The sequence below is a fragment of the Saccostrea echinata genome, unplaced genomic scaffold (assembly GCF_033153115.1).
Source record: "Saccostrea echinata isolate AGI-Se365-2 ecotype Australia unplaced genomic scaffold, CSIRO_AGI_Sech_v1 ptg000054l, whole genome shotgun sequence".
In the NCBI taxonomy this organism is placed as follows: Eukaryota; Metazoa; Mollusca; class Bivalvia; order Ostreida; family Ostreidae; genus Saccostrea; species Saccostrea echinata.
The window spans coordinates 355,826-370,504 of record NW_026889803.1 but is presented as its reverse complement, the minus strand read 5'-3'; the positions used below and the strand labels follow the sequence as shown (position 1 = coordinate 370,504).

At 31.7% G+C, this 14,679-nt stretch overlaps 2 protein-coding genes across 2 annotated transcripts in view; one reads left to right on the top strand and one right to left on the bottom strand.

Moving 5' to 3' along the window:
- The first annotated feature begins 147 nt into the window (after positions 1-147).
- Positions 148-989, top strand: LOC133205824 (dnaJ homolog subfamily C member 30, mitochondrial-like). The gene has a single exon (XM_061341707.1). The coding sequence runs from the start codon at positions 259-261 to the stop codon at positions 931-933; it is 675 nt and encodes a 224-aa protein (XP_061197691.1). The 5' UTR covers positions 148-258; the 3' UTR covers positions 934-989.
- Positions 990-2,730: 1,741 nt separating this feature from the next.
- LOC133171813 (sigma intracellular receptor 2-like) overlaps positions 2,731-14,679 on the bottom strand; it is a 167,453-nt gene continuing 155,504 nt past the window's right edge. The window contains exons 2-4 of the mRNA XM_061306613.1: positions 10,668-10,783; positions 5,980-6,124; positions 2,731-2,986 (exon numbers count right to left, since the gene is read on the bottom strand). Coding sequence (XP_061162597.1) covers positions 2,736-2,986; positions 5,980-6,124; positions 10,668-10,778 — 507 coding nt within the window. The 5' untranslated portion in view covers positions 10,779-10,783 and the 3' untranslated portion in view covers positions 2,731-2,735. The remainder of the gene's footprint in view (positions 2,987-5,979; positions 6,125-10,667; positions 10,784-14,679) is intronic.

Genomic DNA, 14,679 nt, shown 5'->3' with positions numbered 1-14,679 from the left:
TTCATTGTAAACTTTGGAATTCCGAAAAAGTTTCCCTATGTCTTAGTCCTTCGGACGTTTCTAATAATGAATTCGCATATATTTTCGATAGTGACGTGAAGTGATATTGATTGTCTAGAGGACGACCGACGGTTGTAGGGGGTTGGAGTAAATTATGTAATTCAAGCCAGTGGAAGAAACATTCATTCTCTGGAGAAAAAGTGAATACCTAAACAACTTTTATTTTTGTTGTAGTTAGTGACTTTAAAGGCATACCGAATGAGGACGTTGGGGTTGCATTACTACATTCCGAGGTTTTACAGAGGCACTGATTGGGGATTAAAAGGCATACACTTACGACAGTATGTCACAAAACATCGCCATACACGAAACACTTTTTATTATGAAGTGCTAGGTGTCCAGTCTAGCGCCAGTCAAACCCAAATCAAGAAAGCTTACATTGACCTGACCAAAATACATCACCCTGATGTAAGCGATAGTGAAGAATCTAGAAAGCAGTTTCAGTTGGTATCTGATGCATACACCATTTTAGGAAATGTCCATTCACGGAGAATGTATGACCGGGGTTTGATATCAGGAACTCATCATTCCTATGGTCAAAAGCAATCCCAGGCAGAAGAAGAAGAGGAATTCGACCCATTTAAAGTACCCCCTAAACCTGTTAAAACTGATTTAGACAAAGTAACAATGAAAGGTTACAAAGAAATAACAGATCAGAGGATGACGGAAGCACGTTTAAAAGCTTTCTACAAGGAAAAATTTGAAAAACAGCAAAAGAACATTTATCAACAGTCAAATAAGAGTGCTGAACATTACCGAGAGACCACTGGTGTGTTTCTATTATTGGCTGTGTCAGCAGGCTTACTATACAATTTTCAAAAATACATGCAATCTTCTGGTCAACAAGGAAATAAAAAGAAGACAATAGACTGATATACATGCATAGTAAATTATCTTCAGCATTGTGTGTTTCAGCTCTGGAATTTTATTTTCGCACGAAATCAGTTCATATTTGCTTCACAGACTAAAGAAGCAACATGTGATATCCTATTGAACATATTCCAGACAGAACAGGTCGAATGAAGACAGCTAAAAGTAACACTTAATAGTTGTAGTGTCAATATTAATTCATGAATCAGTAAATTATGCTAATGGTCATGGTGATGGTTATTGGTATAGAAAGATTTTAATGGTGAGAAAGGTATCAGGAAATGATGAATGAGTTTAGCTTATTTACAAGTTGAATTTATATAAATGTTTGCTGATTTTTTAAATTATATTTGTTAAGTACAAGTAAAAATAATTGAGTATAGAATATTCCAAATATTTGGATTTCATGTCCTGATGATGTTAAAAAGTAATAGAATTTAGTTTGATATATAGAAGTGGATCTTTATATCAGTGTTATACATTGTCTTGTTAGGTATTTGAAATTTGACATAATTAAAGAAAATTCAACATATTTAGAGTACAATTGAAGTTTGTGTTCTCAGTTGCATAAAAATGCTGAGAGTTTCTTTCAAAAGGCTACTCCTTCTACAGTATTAGTCAAATTGCAGTAATTAAAACTTGCCACACAAAGAGACTACACCAAGGATCATTATTCTGTTTATTGCTGTTGTCATAGTTTCAAGTCAAAGTGCTACCTTATAGTACGAACCAGTAGAGCGACAGTCTCGTCATAGACTTCTGGTTTAGCACTATTTTCGATTACTCCAGGTCCAAGTTCAGGATGCAAAAATTTCTGCTGATAGTTGTTAATCTATACAAGTACACTACCATAAGTATGCAACCATTACTAGGGTGCTTACTTTATCAGAAAGAAAGCATCGGGAGATGTTTTTTTGTGTACTTGTTCACCTGTATGGCATAATAGAAAAATTCTCTATAAGACATTGTAAGTTCTTTTTACTGAAAGGACCTTCACTAAATGAATGCACACTCTGGGTACTTTTTTCCACATGCATTCTGAGGACTAGAGATGTCAGATTCAAGATTAATTAAATCATTTAATTTTGTAACATTATATATTTTAGGTTTCCATTAAAAAAAATCTTGAAATGATAAGCATGTTGACTAAATTTTGAATTCAAGAGATTAAGTACTCTGTTCACATTCAAAACTGCACTTGAACCAACTTCATCAAGAATAATTCTGCGAACATTTACTAAATATGACACTCCAGTACAGAACATCCAGGCCAACAATGGAAAATGATTTGTTTGATGTACTCGGACCGACCAATCAAAAATGCCCCTACCCAATCATTTTTTTTTCGGTACTTTAAATTTAAATTATTTTTTTGTTTTTCAGGGAAATAGAGATTGTCTCATTTTAAAATTGAGGTTTTAAAAATTTTTTTGGGGTTCAAAGTTTTTATAATGAAAATTAAATCTGTTTAGGGTGACCCTGTCTAGCTGTTCAGAAAACATCAATAAACTTCTTATCCTGCGTTTTTATGATAATAATTAATTTGTTAGCAAACTGCCAAAAAAAAAATTACCTACCTACCTACTTAACTTTCCCTGAAAAATGTGGGTCGGAGTACATCAAACAAAAATATTTTTAATGGTGGCCCCATATAATTCAGATTTGATTTCTTCAACATCAACAAAATCCAAATTTCTAGTATATACTTACATATTTAGATACATGTAATATATTGTATGAAAATGAGTATTGATTACAAAAATACAAGATGATAAAATGACATTAAAATATTTAAGTAACAAAGTCTAAGAATGTTTAATTTTCTTAGTATACTCTTTGCTAAAAAGAGAATCAAGTAAAAGTAATATTGGAATTATAAGATATGGAAAATATATTGCCAGGAGGAAAAGTCTCTCTCGGAGTGTTTCTGGTCCTGGGTATTTAGGGTGTTTGAAGATCTCCATAAGAATATGGTAGCATATGGCAACAGTTGTTGTGGCAACGTGTGTGGAGTAAACAATAAAGGGCACTCGCACCCATTGACACTTCTGGACACCTATAAATAGAAAATTTTATATGCATTTATTTGTTGGCTTTTTTTTCCTTATACATGTTATAGTAAGATCAAGTGAGATTTTCCGATCACCTGTTGTCTGTCTGTCTGTAAACTTTTCACATTTTCAACTTCTTCTCAAAAACCACTTGGCCAATTTTAACCAAAGTTGATACAAAGCATCCTTGGATGAAGGGGAGTTTAAAAACTGAAACTTATGTGAAAGCCTCCTGAGGTAGTGTAGATTCTGAATTGTTTAAATCATGACCCCCGAGAAAAAGGTTGGGCCACTATAGAGAATCAAAGTTTTAATACAATGAAATATATGGGGAAAATCTTTAAAAATCTTCTTCTAAAAATCCACTGGGGCCAGTTCATCCACATATCCTTTTAACCTCTGCTTCTTTTTTTATAATCTTTACCCTGTCTGCCATTTTGCTATAAACCATCTTGTTTGAGTCGTAATATTAAAATCATTTGAACCTTGTGTAAATGTTATTTCAAAATTCATTTCTTTGTGCAAAAATCTTAAGCATATTCAGATTCAAAATGATGCCCTGTTCACACAGAGAGTTTAATTCGCAGTAAATTAATGCGAAGTAAAATAATGCGAATTAAATTGCATTCACATGACAGATAATGCGAAGTAAACTAATGCGAATTAAAATTTTATTTCTACAGTAAGGCTTTTCAGTAAGGCTATTATGACGTCATTTTCAAATCATGTCACCTTATGCAGAGCAAATCCATTTGACATAATGTTAGAGTGTTTATACACATTTCAGTGATTGATGTAATTTTCCTTTGTTTTGCACTAAAAATAGCATAAGTACCTATAACTGACTACCGTCATGTGGCATGTGACTTAATTTTGCCATTACGCATGTGTCAAAATTTAATTCAAATTAGCTTCGCTTAGCGTTCACACAGAGCTAATGCGAAGTAATTTAATGCGCAGCAAATTAATTCGAATTAAACTAATTCACATAAAATTACCTGTGTGAATGCGGTTCAATTTTAATTCGCAGCAACTTACGTTTAATTCGAATTAAACTCTCTGTGTGAACAGGGTATGAGTGTCGAAGAGAAATATCATGATAATATTGGTATATTCATGCAATGCAGTGATAGTCAAGACACACCTTCATGTTTATTTTTATAAAGTATTGCATATATCTGAATGAAATTTTAGGGAAAAAGTCAAAATAGATATATAGGTATTAATATAAATATTTACATTTGCAAATGTTTTCCTTTATATAACACTATTAAAAGCAATGTGTATCTATATCTGTATAAACACGGGTTCCTCGCGTCATAAACGTTCGACGTAATTTCTCAGTGACGTCATAAAGGGTCGACGCGCAATCAATAGATCAAACTTGTACCGTTGAGTTTGAAAAAATAAAACATTTCACGCGTTAAAGGTTATAATCAGGCTAATAAATAAAAAGAATAAATCACAAATGTAAATATAAGTAATAAGGTATCATTTTAAAACATCTATTGGGATATAAATACGGGTTGGTACGAGATCAAATTTACCATAAAGCCCTTCGGGCTTTATGGAATTTGATCTCGTGACCAACCCGTATTTATATCCCGATAGATGTTTAAAAATGATACCTTATTTCTTAAATAAATTTTTTGAAAACTTTCCATTATTTCAGATTTTATAGCAGTTGTGACATTCCTTTTGGATTTACCCTTGTAAATCAAATATTATATAACCTGGAAGGTTGGATGCAGGTAAATGTAACATTTTATGATTTCGATGACAAGAATATCGGAATTCAGCCACCCAATCAGAGAGGTAGCAGTTATTCTATCATATAATAATTCATTTTATTTTTATTTTAGGTACATAGGTCGTACAAAAAAAAAAACAAAAAAAACTAGAACTGTCCAAAAGGGAAAAATACCCCCCGCTGGGTTTTTCAGAGAAGGTACCAAATCACTAATGTTTTCTAGATGTGAGAGGTGTTCACAATTTGCTTAAACATTTAGAGTGAAATTTTAATTACTCATTATATTTTTTTTTAATGAATGAAACTAAAATGCAGCCTAATAAAACATCAATGCTAGTAATTACAGTATTTTTTAATTACATTGAAAAAATAGGTTGCAAGTATCTGTCATCTTTGTGATATATGACACTCTGCAAATTGATAGTTGAAAAAAAAATATCATAATTAATTATACAAAATCAAATTGATCTTAATACCTTTATATTCCAGTAACTATGTATTTTGACAGACATAAATTACAATTAAGAGACTTAGACAACAGAGATCTTTATTTCTTCCTGCCCAATTCCCAGGAGATATAGATAAGACTTAATTGCTTGATCAGAGATGCCCTAAGAATGGATGCATGTCCGCTCATTACTCCAAAGGGACAAATGGATTTACACTATCTGCTGTGTCATGGAAAAACTGCTTTTAATACTTTGTGATTTTTTTTTAGTTCTAATGAGTAGTTTTAAGCTGTAGTTCACATTTTTATACAGATGTTCTAGATTCTATGTCTCAAACCTTAGACATGAATCCAAAATGACTAAGTCAATAAAAATGAAAAAAAAAAAAAAAACCATCTGTAAAATGCAGAAAAATTATCAAATAATGTTGAAAATACCAGGTGGACATCTTCATATGGTAAATAATAAGTGTACAAATTTTCATACAAATCTATGCAATAGTCTCTGGGAACAGATCCAGACAAAACCACATAATAAAAATGAAAAAAACACCTGTAAAATGCAAAAAAATTATCCAATCATGATGAAAATACCAGGTGCACACCTTCATATGGCAAAGAATAAGTGTACAAATTTTCAGACAAATCCTTGCAACACTTTCCAAGAAATGGTCTGGACAAAATCTCGTCTACAGACAGACAGACAGACAGCTAGACAGACAGACGGACAAGCTGATTCCAATATACCCCCCTAAACTTCGTTTGCGGGGGGTATAAAAAGATTAAGTAGATGTACACACCTTTCCACAGAGCATATGTTGCTATGAAGAAGAAAGGAAATTGCACAAGGATTTCACAATAGCAAAAGGATTTGAACCATGGAGGGGGATCAGCCATAAGAACATCTTTAAAATCTTCACAGTACTTCATCTTCACATCCAAAAGCTGAAATGGACATTGTCATATTTCAATCATATATATGGAAATACAGTTGAACTTTAGTATCTCATGGATATCAAGTCAATTGGAAGCCCCATGCAACCACTTTTTTCTTTGTGTATTTTAACCTCTGAGTCAGTACCTCGAATGCCTAGAATTATTTCCAATTTTTTTCTTGGTCCCATTGAGTTTGAGATAATGAGGTTTGACTGTTTATATATGAATACATATATATATATATATATATATATCAGGGATCGACATTAATGGTTGTCCGATTGCCCGGGACAAGTAAATTATCAGTTCGGGCAAGTGAAACTGTTTACTTACTTGTCCGATCGGGCAAGTGACTTTTTATCATAGAGATGAAAATTTTTATTTAGTTTACTTTTATTTATAAATTTGAACACTTGATTTCCGCTAGATACCTGACTGACATCGATTTGCATTCGGAATTCCTTAGTAGCATTTTTAGATTAAACCATCCGTTAAAAAATCGGGCTGTTTTCTTTCTTGGTAAATACGTTCTACATCTAACAACTTTGTTAAATTCTTATTAGGAAATTTGATTAGTTACATGATGAATCCCAATTAAGATATACATGTCTTCCTTTACCTTTTCTTCACAGTTATCTCTGAAATTCACAAAAGGATTCTACCGAAAATATTTTTAAAATATGATTTTTTTGGGGGAGGGGGGGGGGAATTGATAATTACTGCTTGGCAGTGTGTGTTATCAGGTCAAATTGACAAGGACAGTGATACATATTTAAGAACAAATGCAGCATCGATATGTTTTCATGAAAATCAACTTGCCAAAGTGACAGTAGTGTATGTGGTCAACTTTTTCCTTATCAAAACATTTACTGTATTAATAAATAATATTCTTAATTCCTAATTTTGGGCAACCAAGTTTTGCATTCGGGCAAATCAAAGTTTGAGATCACTTGCCCAAAGGGCAAGTGAATCTAAAAGTTAATGTCTATTCCTGTGTATATATATATATATATATATATATATATATATATATATATATATATATATATATATATATATATATATATATATATATATATATATATATATATAGGTTTAAAGAGAGAGAGAGATGTGTACAGTAGGCTTATACTGATGTACGATTTTGGACAAGAGAGAGAGCGGGGGGTATGAGCACGATGATGATAATGCATTTTGAACGGGAGGGCAATTGTAGAAATGGGAGATAAGTGGAAGATTTCTCAGTCTACACTAAAAATAATGTAACTGATTTTAAGGGGATGAAGGACACATGGTCACATGACTTTGTTTAACTACGTCATAGTCTCCGTTTATATTAAGTGCAAAACGTGTAAAGCATCAGTTCTTGTATAAATTTTGGACAAAATTGTTTTACTTTACCATCTTATTTAAACAATTTAAAGTTTTAACATTTTTGTAAACATTAACAAATTATGAAAAAGGTTGATACACTCCTCTGTTTCCCTAAACTGAGCATCCAACAAGTCGGTGACGTCATACATGATCTGTTAGTACAGCAAGATCATACTCGGTGAATACAGGAGGGGCGGTATTATTATGTAAAACAGGTCATAATCAGTATATGATGAAATATTTTGAGAAACAGGAAACACAAAAATTATTTTGCATGGCTGATGACAGAAATCTTATGTAGGTATACCTTATTCGCTTATTTAGCTTACTGTAACGTCATAGTTGGTTTTTCCTGTACTCGAGAAATGTAAACATGACACAGTTTTGTCATGCCTATGTCTTCTTTAACAATGTCCTGTGCAATATTGAGGTCAGCTTCACCATTCGAAATTTTTACAGTTAATCAATAATATGAAGGACTTGCATTTCAACGTAAATTTAAAAATGTATTGAATGATAGAATTTTTAAATTAAGTTTTTTGTTGTTTGAGTTCAATGTCTTAAAAAGTGCGTAATTTTCCCTATCCAGATGCAGTGTGATAGAAGAAACTAGCTAGAATCAAACCTCTGTACAAAAAAGGTAGCTCACTTGATGTTGGAAATTATAGACCTGTCAGTATTTTGAGTATTGTTTCTAAGATTTTAGAGAAGGCGGTTCATATACAACTTGTTAAATTTTTAGACCAATATAAAATCTTGTATGATTTTCAGTCTGGTTTTAGAGGACATTTTTCTACTGAAACTTGTTTAATACATTTGTTTGATTTTATAAAAGGAAATACATCAAAGGGTCTATTTACAGGTATGGTCATGTTGGACCTTCAAAAGGCTTTTGATACTGTAGATCATGAAATTTTATGTAAAAAACTTAATGCCATTGGAATAAGAAATACTGATTGGTTCAAATCTTACCTATCAAATAGAAAACAGTTTGTACAATTAGAAAATATTATGTCTGACCCAGGTACAGTAAAATGTGGTGTACCGCAAGGCAGTATTTTAGGCCCTCTACTATTTTTAATCTATGTCAATGATATGGCTTCCAGTATTGATCCTGACTGCAAACTTATTTTATATGCTGATGATAGTGCAATCTAATTTTCTCATAAAAATGTAGATTTTATTTCAGAAAAACTTAGTACTGTTTTAAAACAATGTTCAAATTGGCTAGTAGATAATAAGTTATCTCTACACCTTGGGAAGACTGAATGTATTTTATTTGGATCAAGAAAGAAGCTTTCAAGTGTCCAAGATTTTCACATTGAGTGTAATGGACATACAATATTTACATTTGCAAATGTTTTCTTTTATATAACACTATTAAAAGCAACGCGTATCTATATCCGTATAAACACGGGTTCCTCGCGTCATAAACGTTCGACGTAATTTCTCAGTGACGTCATAAAGGGTCGACGCGCAATCAATAGATCAAACTTGTGCCGTTGAGTTTGAAAAAATAAAACATTTCACGCGTTAAAGGTTATAATCAGGCTAATATATGATATGAATAAGTCACAAATGTAAATATAAGTAATAAGGTATCATTTTTAAACATCTATTGGGATATAAATACGGGTTGGTACGAGATCAAATTTACCATAAAGCCCTTCGGGCTTTATGGAATTTGATCTCGTGACCAACCCGTATTTATATCCCGATAGATGTTTAAAAATGATACCTTATTTCTTAAATACATTCTATGGAAAAAGTTAAATATTTAGGAGTTTTTATTGATCAATTTCTGAGTGGTGAATTTATTGTTGAGTCCATTGTACAAAAAGTCAACAACAGGTTGCGTTTTTTATACAGACAAGCTCGTTTTTTGGATATAAGAAGTAAAATGTTATTATGTTTTGCTCTTATACAATGTCATTTAGATTATGCTTGCTGTGCATGGTATGCAGGTTTGTCAAAGAGTTTGAAAAAGAAATTACAAGTATGTCAAAACAAAATGGTAAGATTTATTCTGAATTTAACTCCTTTACATTCCATAAACTACAAAGTGCTTAGTACATTAAATTATTTAAATATAGAAGACCGGGTACGACAACTCAGATTAAACCATGTGTATAACATATATCATGGTTGTGCGCCATCCTATCTAAGCGAAAATTTTACTTTAAGGTCAGCCGTGTCTTCACGAAACACTAGAGCATCCACTAATGAAGATTTTTTTATTCCTCATGTGAAAGCATGTCAAGCGGATACTTTTTACTATAATGGCATTAAGGACTGGAATTTTTTACCAGCTTCTATTAAATGTACTAAAGGAAAGAGTACTTTTAAGAAACAAGTTAAGAGTTTTATCTTACAAAACGGCATTTTAGAACATGAAAGTGATATGTTTTAGCATTAACTTATAAAACATATTTTATTATTTTATTGATCCTATATGTTGTCATACTTAAATTAAATTTAACGTGTAAGCAACGCAGTGCTAAAATTATAGTGCCAAAAATTGTTATAGTGCTTTAATGATGAAACATTGTATTTTTATCTTATTTAGGGTAGGACCCCATTGGAAATAAGCTCTCCAGCTTTAATGGGTTATCCTGGTATCAACTAGTCACTATCTAAAATATGGTTTCCTGAATATCTATTTATAAATCTATTTAAAATTTATGGATTCTCAAATATTGTCTTTCAAATGACTATGTACATTTATGTGTATTTGTTTTATGTATGATGACATATGATACCAAATAAATGATGATGATGATGATGATGAAATAAGGTATGAAACCTAATGATATAACTGCTGTAAGATATGTGGGACACACTTAATTAGAAAAATACAAAATATGAAAAAAATTGAATGTCAAGTATTTTTTCAGCTCAAGGTCCTTCTTCCCCTTAAGTAAAACAAACTTTAACCATTGCATTTCTTTGCCACCACGGGTCACGACTGATATAGGCCGGTCTATACACGGGATTTTGGCATTAACAGATTAAAGGCATACACCTTTCAGTGTATGATTTGACGTTTGTTCTGAGAAATCGACCATCTAAATTTGCACTCTTGGGGAAAGGGGGGAGGGAGTAAGTAACTACACCATCTATAGTCATAAGACCCTTTTCTTTGTTTTTGATAAAGAAAATAAAACATTAAAATACATACCACTTTCGGATACAGCCATGCTGGGAATATCACCTGAGAATCAAATAAAACAGTTATCGGTATATGAGAAACAAAATACAAAAGGAATATGGTATCCAAAATTCGGAGCATTATTTCTACTTTCCCTCTTATTGTTGACAAAAGCGTGTAGCATTTAAAATCAGATGGATCGATCAATTGAATTCCGTCCAGAAAAGATATGTAACACACGTACAAAATTTTACATCAGATTGTATTTCAAATGGCGCATAAGCAATATATAGCATGTCAAACGTTGCAATTCGATCTTTTCCATATGTATTGTATAATTTTCCATTTGTATCACATGTATAATTTTCCATTTGTTTTGTAAAATTTTCCATTTGTATTCTATGATTTTTCATTTGCATTGAAAAGTTTTTATTTGTATTCTATATTTTTTTCATTTGTATTGTACATTTTTCATTTGTATTGTATAATTTTATATTTATATCGTGTAATTTTATATTTGTATTGTATAATTCTTATTTGTATTGTATAAGTTTTATTTGTATTGTATAATTTTCCATTTGTATTGTATAATTTCAATTTGTATTGTATAATTTTCAATTTGTATTGTATAATTTCAATTTGTATTGTATAATTTCCAATTTGTATTGTATAATTTCCAATTTGTATTGTATAATTTTCCATTTGTATTGTATAATTTTCCATTTGTATTATATAATTTCTCATTTGTATAGTATGCTTTTCCATAAAATTTGTATTGTAAAAGTATACAATACCAATGGAAATTTATAGAATAGAAAATTATAGAATAGAAATAAAAATTATACAATACAAATAAAAATTTTACAATGCAAATGGAAAATTATAGAATATAAATGGAAAAGATCGAATATTGCAACGTTTGACATGCCATAGCCAATCTTCGAAATAACCCGGGAGTACGATGCCCAGGTAAAATTGCGGGCGGGCATGTAAAAAATGAAGATTCACATGCCCGCTGGGCATGTGTAATGTTTTCTCATTGTAGACTGACTTTTATGTAAAAATATCTTACACAGTGGATTGCAATCTATACTTTCGTTTCTGATATTAAAGTGTGTACGGTATTTTATTCCATGACAACTCCTTTTCCCTTTTTGTTTCTAATTGGCATTTCTTGATTTTTTGTGTGTGAAAATTTGAATAGTAGTTTAGTAAAATACCCGGTAAATAAAATCAAAAGAAATTACATTTACGCCAGAAGTTATCGTTACCCCCCCCCCCCCTCTTTTTCAACATGTTCAATTGTTCAATACTCGTTTATTAAATTCAGATTTCTTCAAAAATAGCAATGATTACCACATTTTGGTAGATTTATTATTTATTGTAGATTCACTGACCTTTTTTAACAGCCCTGTTTATACATGTATTTAATGTACCAAATAAATATGCCGTCAGTAGTCAAGTAAATAGGTGAAATTAATTTTTTATTACCTAATGTAACAATATCATTAAAACAGACAAGTATATATACTAAATAAGTTGACCAAAGAAGTGCATACACATTTTGAAATCAATTTCACAGGTGTCATATGCAATGAACCGTAACTAACTAATCCCTTTCTACTGTTGTTGAAATGCACGAGATAATCATGCCACATTGTGTATACATTGTGTACGTGCACAAACTGTAATTACACTGTAGGATTTTCACATGGAATCCAAATTCAGTATGTTAAAAACTGCATGCAGGTTTTTCCGTAATGATAAACCACTACATTTCAAAATTTTCGGTAATGCATTACAGCAATAAGAAGTATATGTTCTTGACCACCCGAAAGAATATATTTTATATATTTTTCACTCTTGGAAATTTTTGGTTGTTGGTCCATTCTTGTATAAACAATGGTTCATACACTGTAAAGACAGCATCTTCTTTTTATTTCATGAAGTTAAATTTTGAGTAGGGCATGTAAACTTGGTAAAAGTAGTAGATGAGATGCCCGACGGGCATGCGTTGAAAAAAAAAATTGTGAAGACTGCATATAGCCCTAGTCATGTCATGAGTATTTTTACTCTCTGTTGTATTTATAATAGACTAAGTGCAACCATATATCCAATATCTGACGTTCTCCTGGCTTTTTTACGATTTTGATATTTTACGTTTTCCTGGCATATAAGATATCAAAATCGTGAAAAAAACCTGGAAAACTTCAGATATTTCGAACTACAACCACAGATGCACAGGCATTTGTTTCGTATACGGGGTACCCCCTACTTATTGGTAAAAATAAGTAGGGGTGCCCCGTATACGAAACAAGTGCCTGTGCATAGATGTGGTTACTTGATCATGAATAAGCCTAAAGACTGAGGGTGCATTTGATTGGCATTCGGCAGTCCTGAATCTGGACGCACATTATAAAGTGAAAATTTCATTTTATCTGTCACATGAAATTTTCAGTGAGTGGCATTCTTTTGATGTATCGGGTTCTTGTGAAATAGGATAGGGAAATATTGTTTTTTGATTTGTTTTAAAAAACAAACTTGAAAATTGGCTAGATTAGTCATTTCAGGCGGGGGAGGGGCCCAACCCCTACTTTTTAGAGTATATAGTATTTTGTTATTGTAAATTTTTCTTTAGAAGCTAACCCCCCCCCCCCCCCCCCCAACTTTTTGCTGCTGTAAGGTCGAGCAGTGACAGCAGTGGGGAATTCCAGGATTTGGACAGTTAATTCATTTTTTTTGTTTGTTTTGTTTTTTTTTTCTTTGTTTGTCAGATTATTTTTGGAAGTTGCCCCCCCCCCCTTTTGAAACTGTTGATTCGGACCTGGTCATTTGGTACAAATGTTACATTTTTAAACACGTTTTTCTGAAAAATTGCTTTCTCTGGGCCATCTCTTCATTTTTTAAAAACGTTATTTGCGAGTATTTTAATTTAAGAAACCAGCAAACATTGTGGGGGGGGGGGGGGGTTAAACCCTGAGAAGACCCAGAGACTATATATTATGAACTTTTTCCAAAAAAAAAAAGAAATCCCAGCTCTGAAAACAAATCATGAGATAGAATGTTCAGACATTTTTAAAAGTTTTCTTTTAATTAAGGCAGTCGGTTTTCTTGACGCGAAGATCGATAATAATATTCATTTTTCTAAGTCTGCAGAGCTCGTCTTATGTATCGGTGATGCATGTAGAATCAATTTCTTTCTACCATTTTCTTCTACTCTCCAGCAAAAACTCTGAAATCAATTTGCAAGACCAGAAAGCACTTGAATATAATGATAATGTACCGCAATTATATCGACTTCCTTAGTTAGCTGGTATCCCAATCAATATCCAAATAATCAGAGCTCTGGGAAGCCCTGGTACGGAAAGATATAAAGGGTTCAATATTCCAATTCGGTAATTCTTTGAAATTAAGCATGTTAACTTTAATTTGCGGAGTGTTAATTGCATTTAATTACAATTAGCTTATTACAGCAATTTAATCATATAGGGATCAATATTTCAACTTTTTAATTCATTTATACATTTCATTTCATAGTTGTCATTATAAAATTCTTGACTTTTCCGATTTTGAATGCTACTCTTCTATCCAGGTAGTCAGTCAATTGTAAGGGGATTTTATTTGGCATCGATTTATGGATATGTTTTTCTGTTCCCTTTTTCTTAAACGTTTAAAAGTTTAAATTGTTGATTTTTTTCTCCCTACAAGAGCACACCATTTGCAACCTTACTATTTGTTGTATGTTAATTAATACATGTATTTTGTTTCTCGAATCATTCTTAAACGAATAATTTTGAAAAATCGCAAGATTATTTACAAGTTGACGTTTTTTTTTTTTTTTTTTGTTTTGTTTTGTTTTGTTTTGTTTTTTTTGTTTTTGTTTTGTTTTTTTTTTTTGTTTTGTTTTGTTTTGTTTTTTGTTTTTTGGTTTTTTTTTTGTTTTGTTTTTTCTGATGTTGGTAGCTAAACTACACAGTGCAACATTCTGCATTAGGCCCAACCACATTCGGTTGGATTTTGTGTACAAGCCGTAATCAAGAAT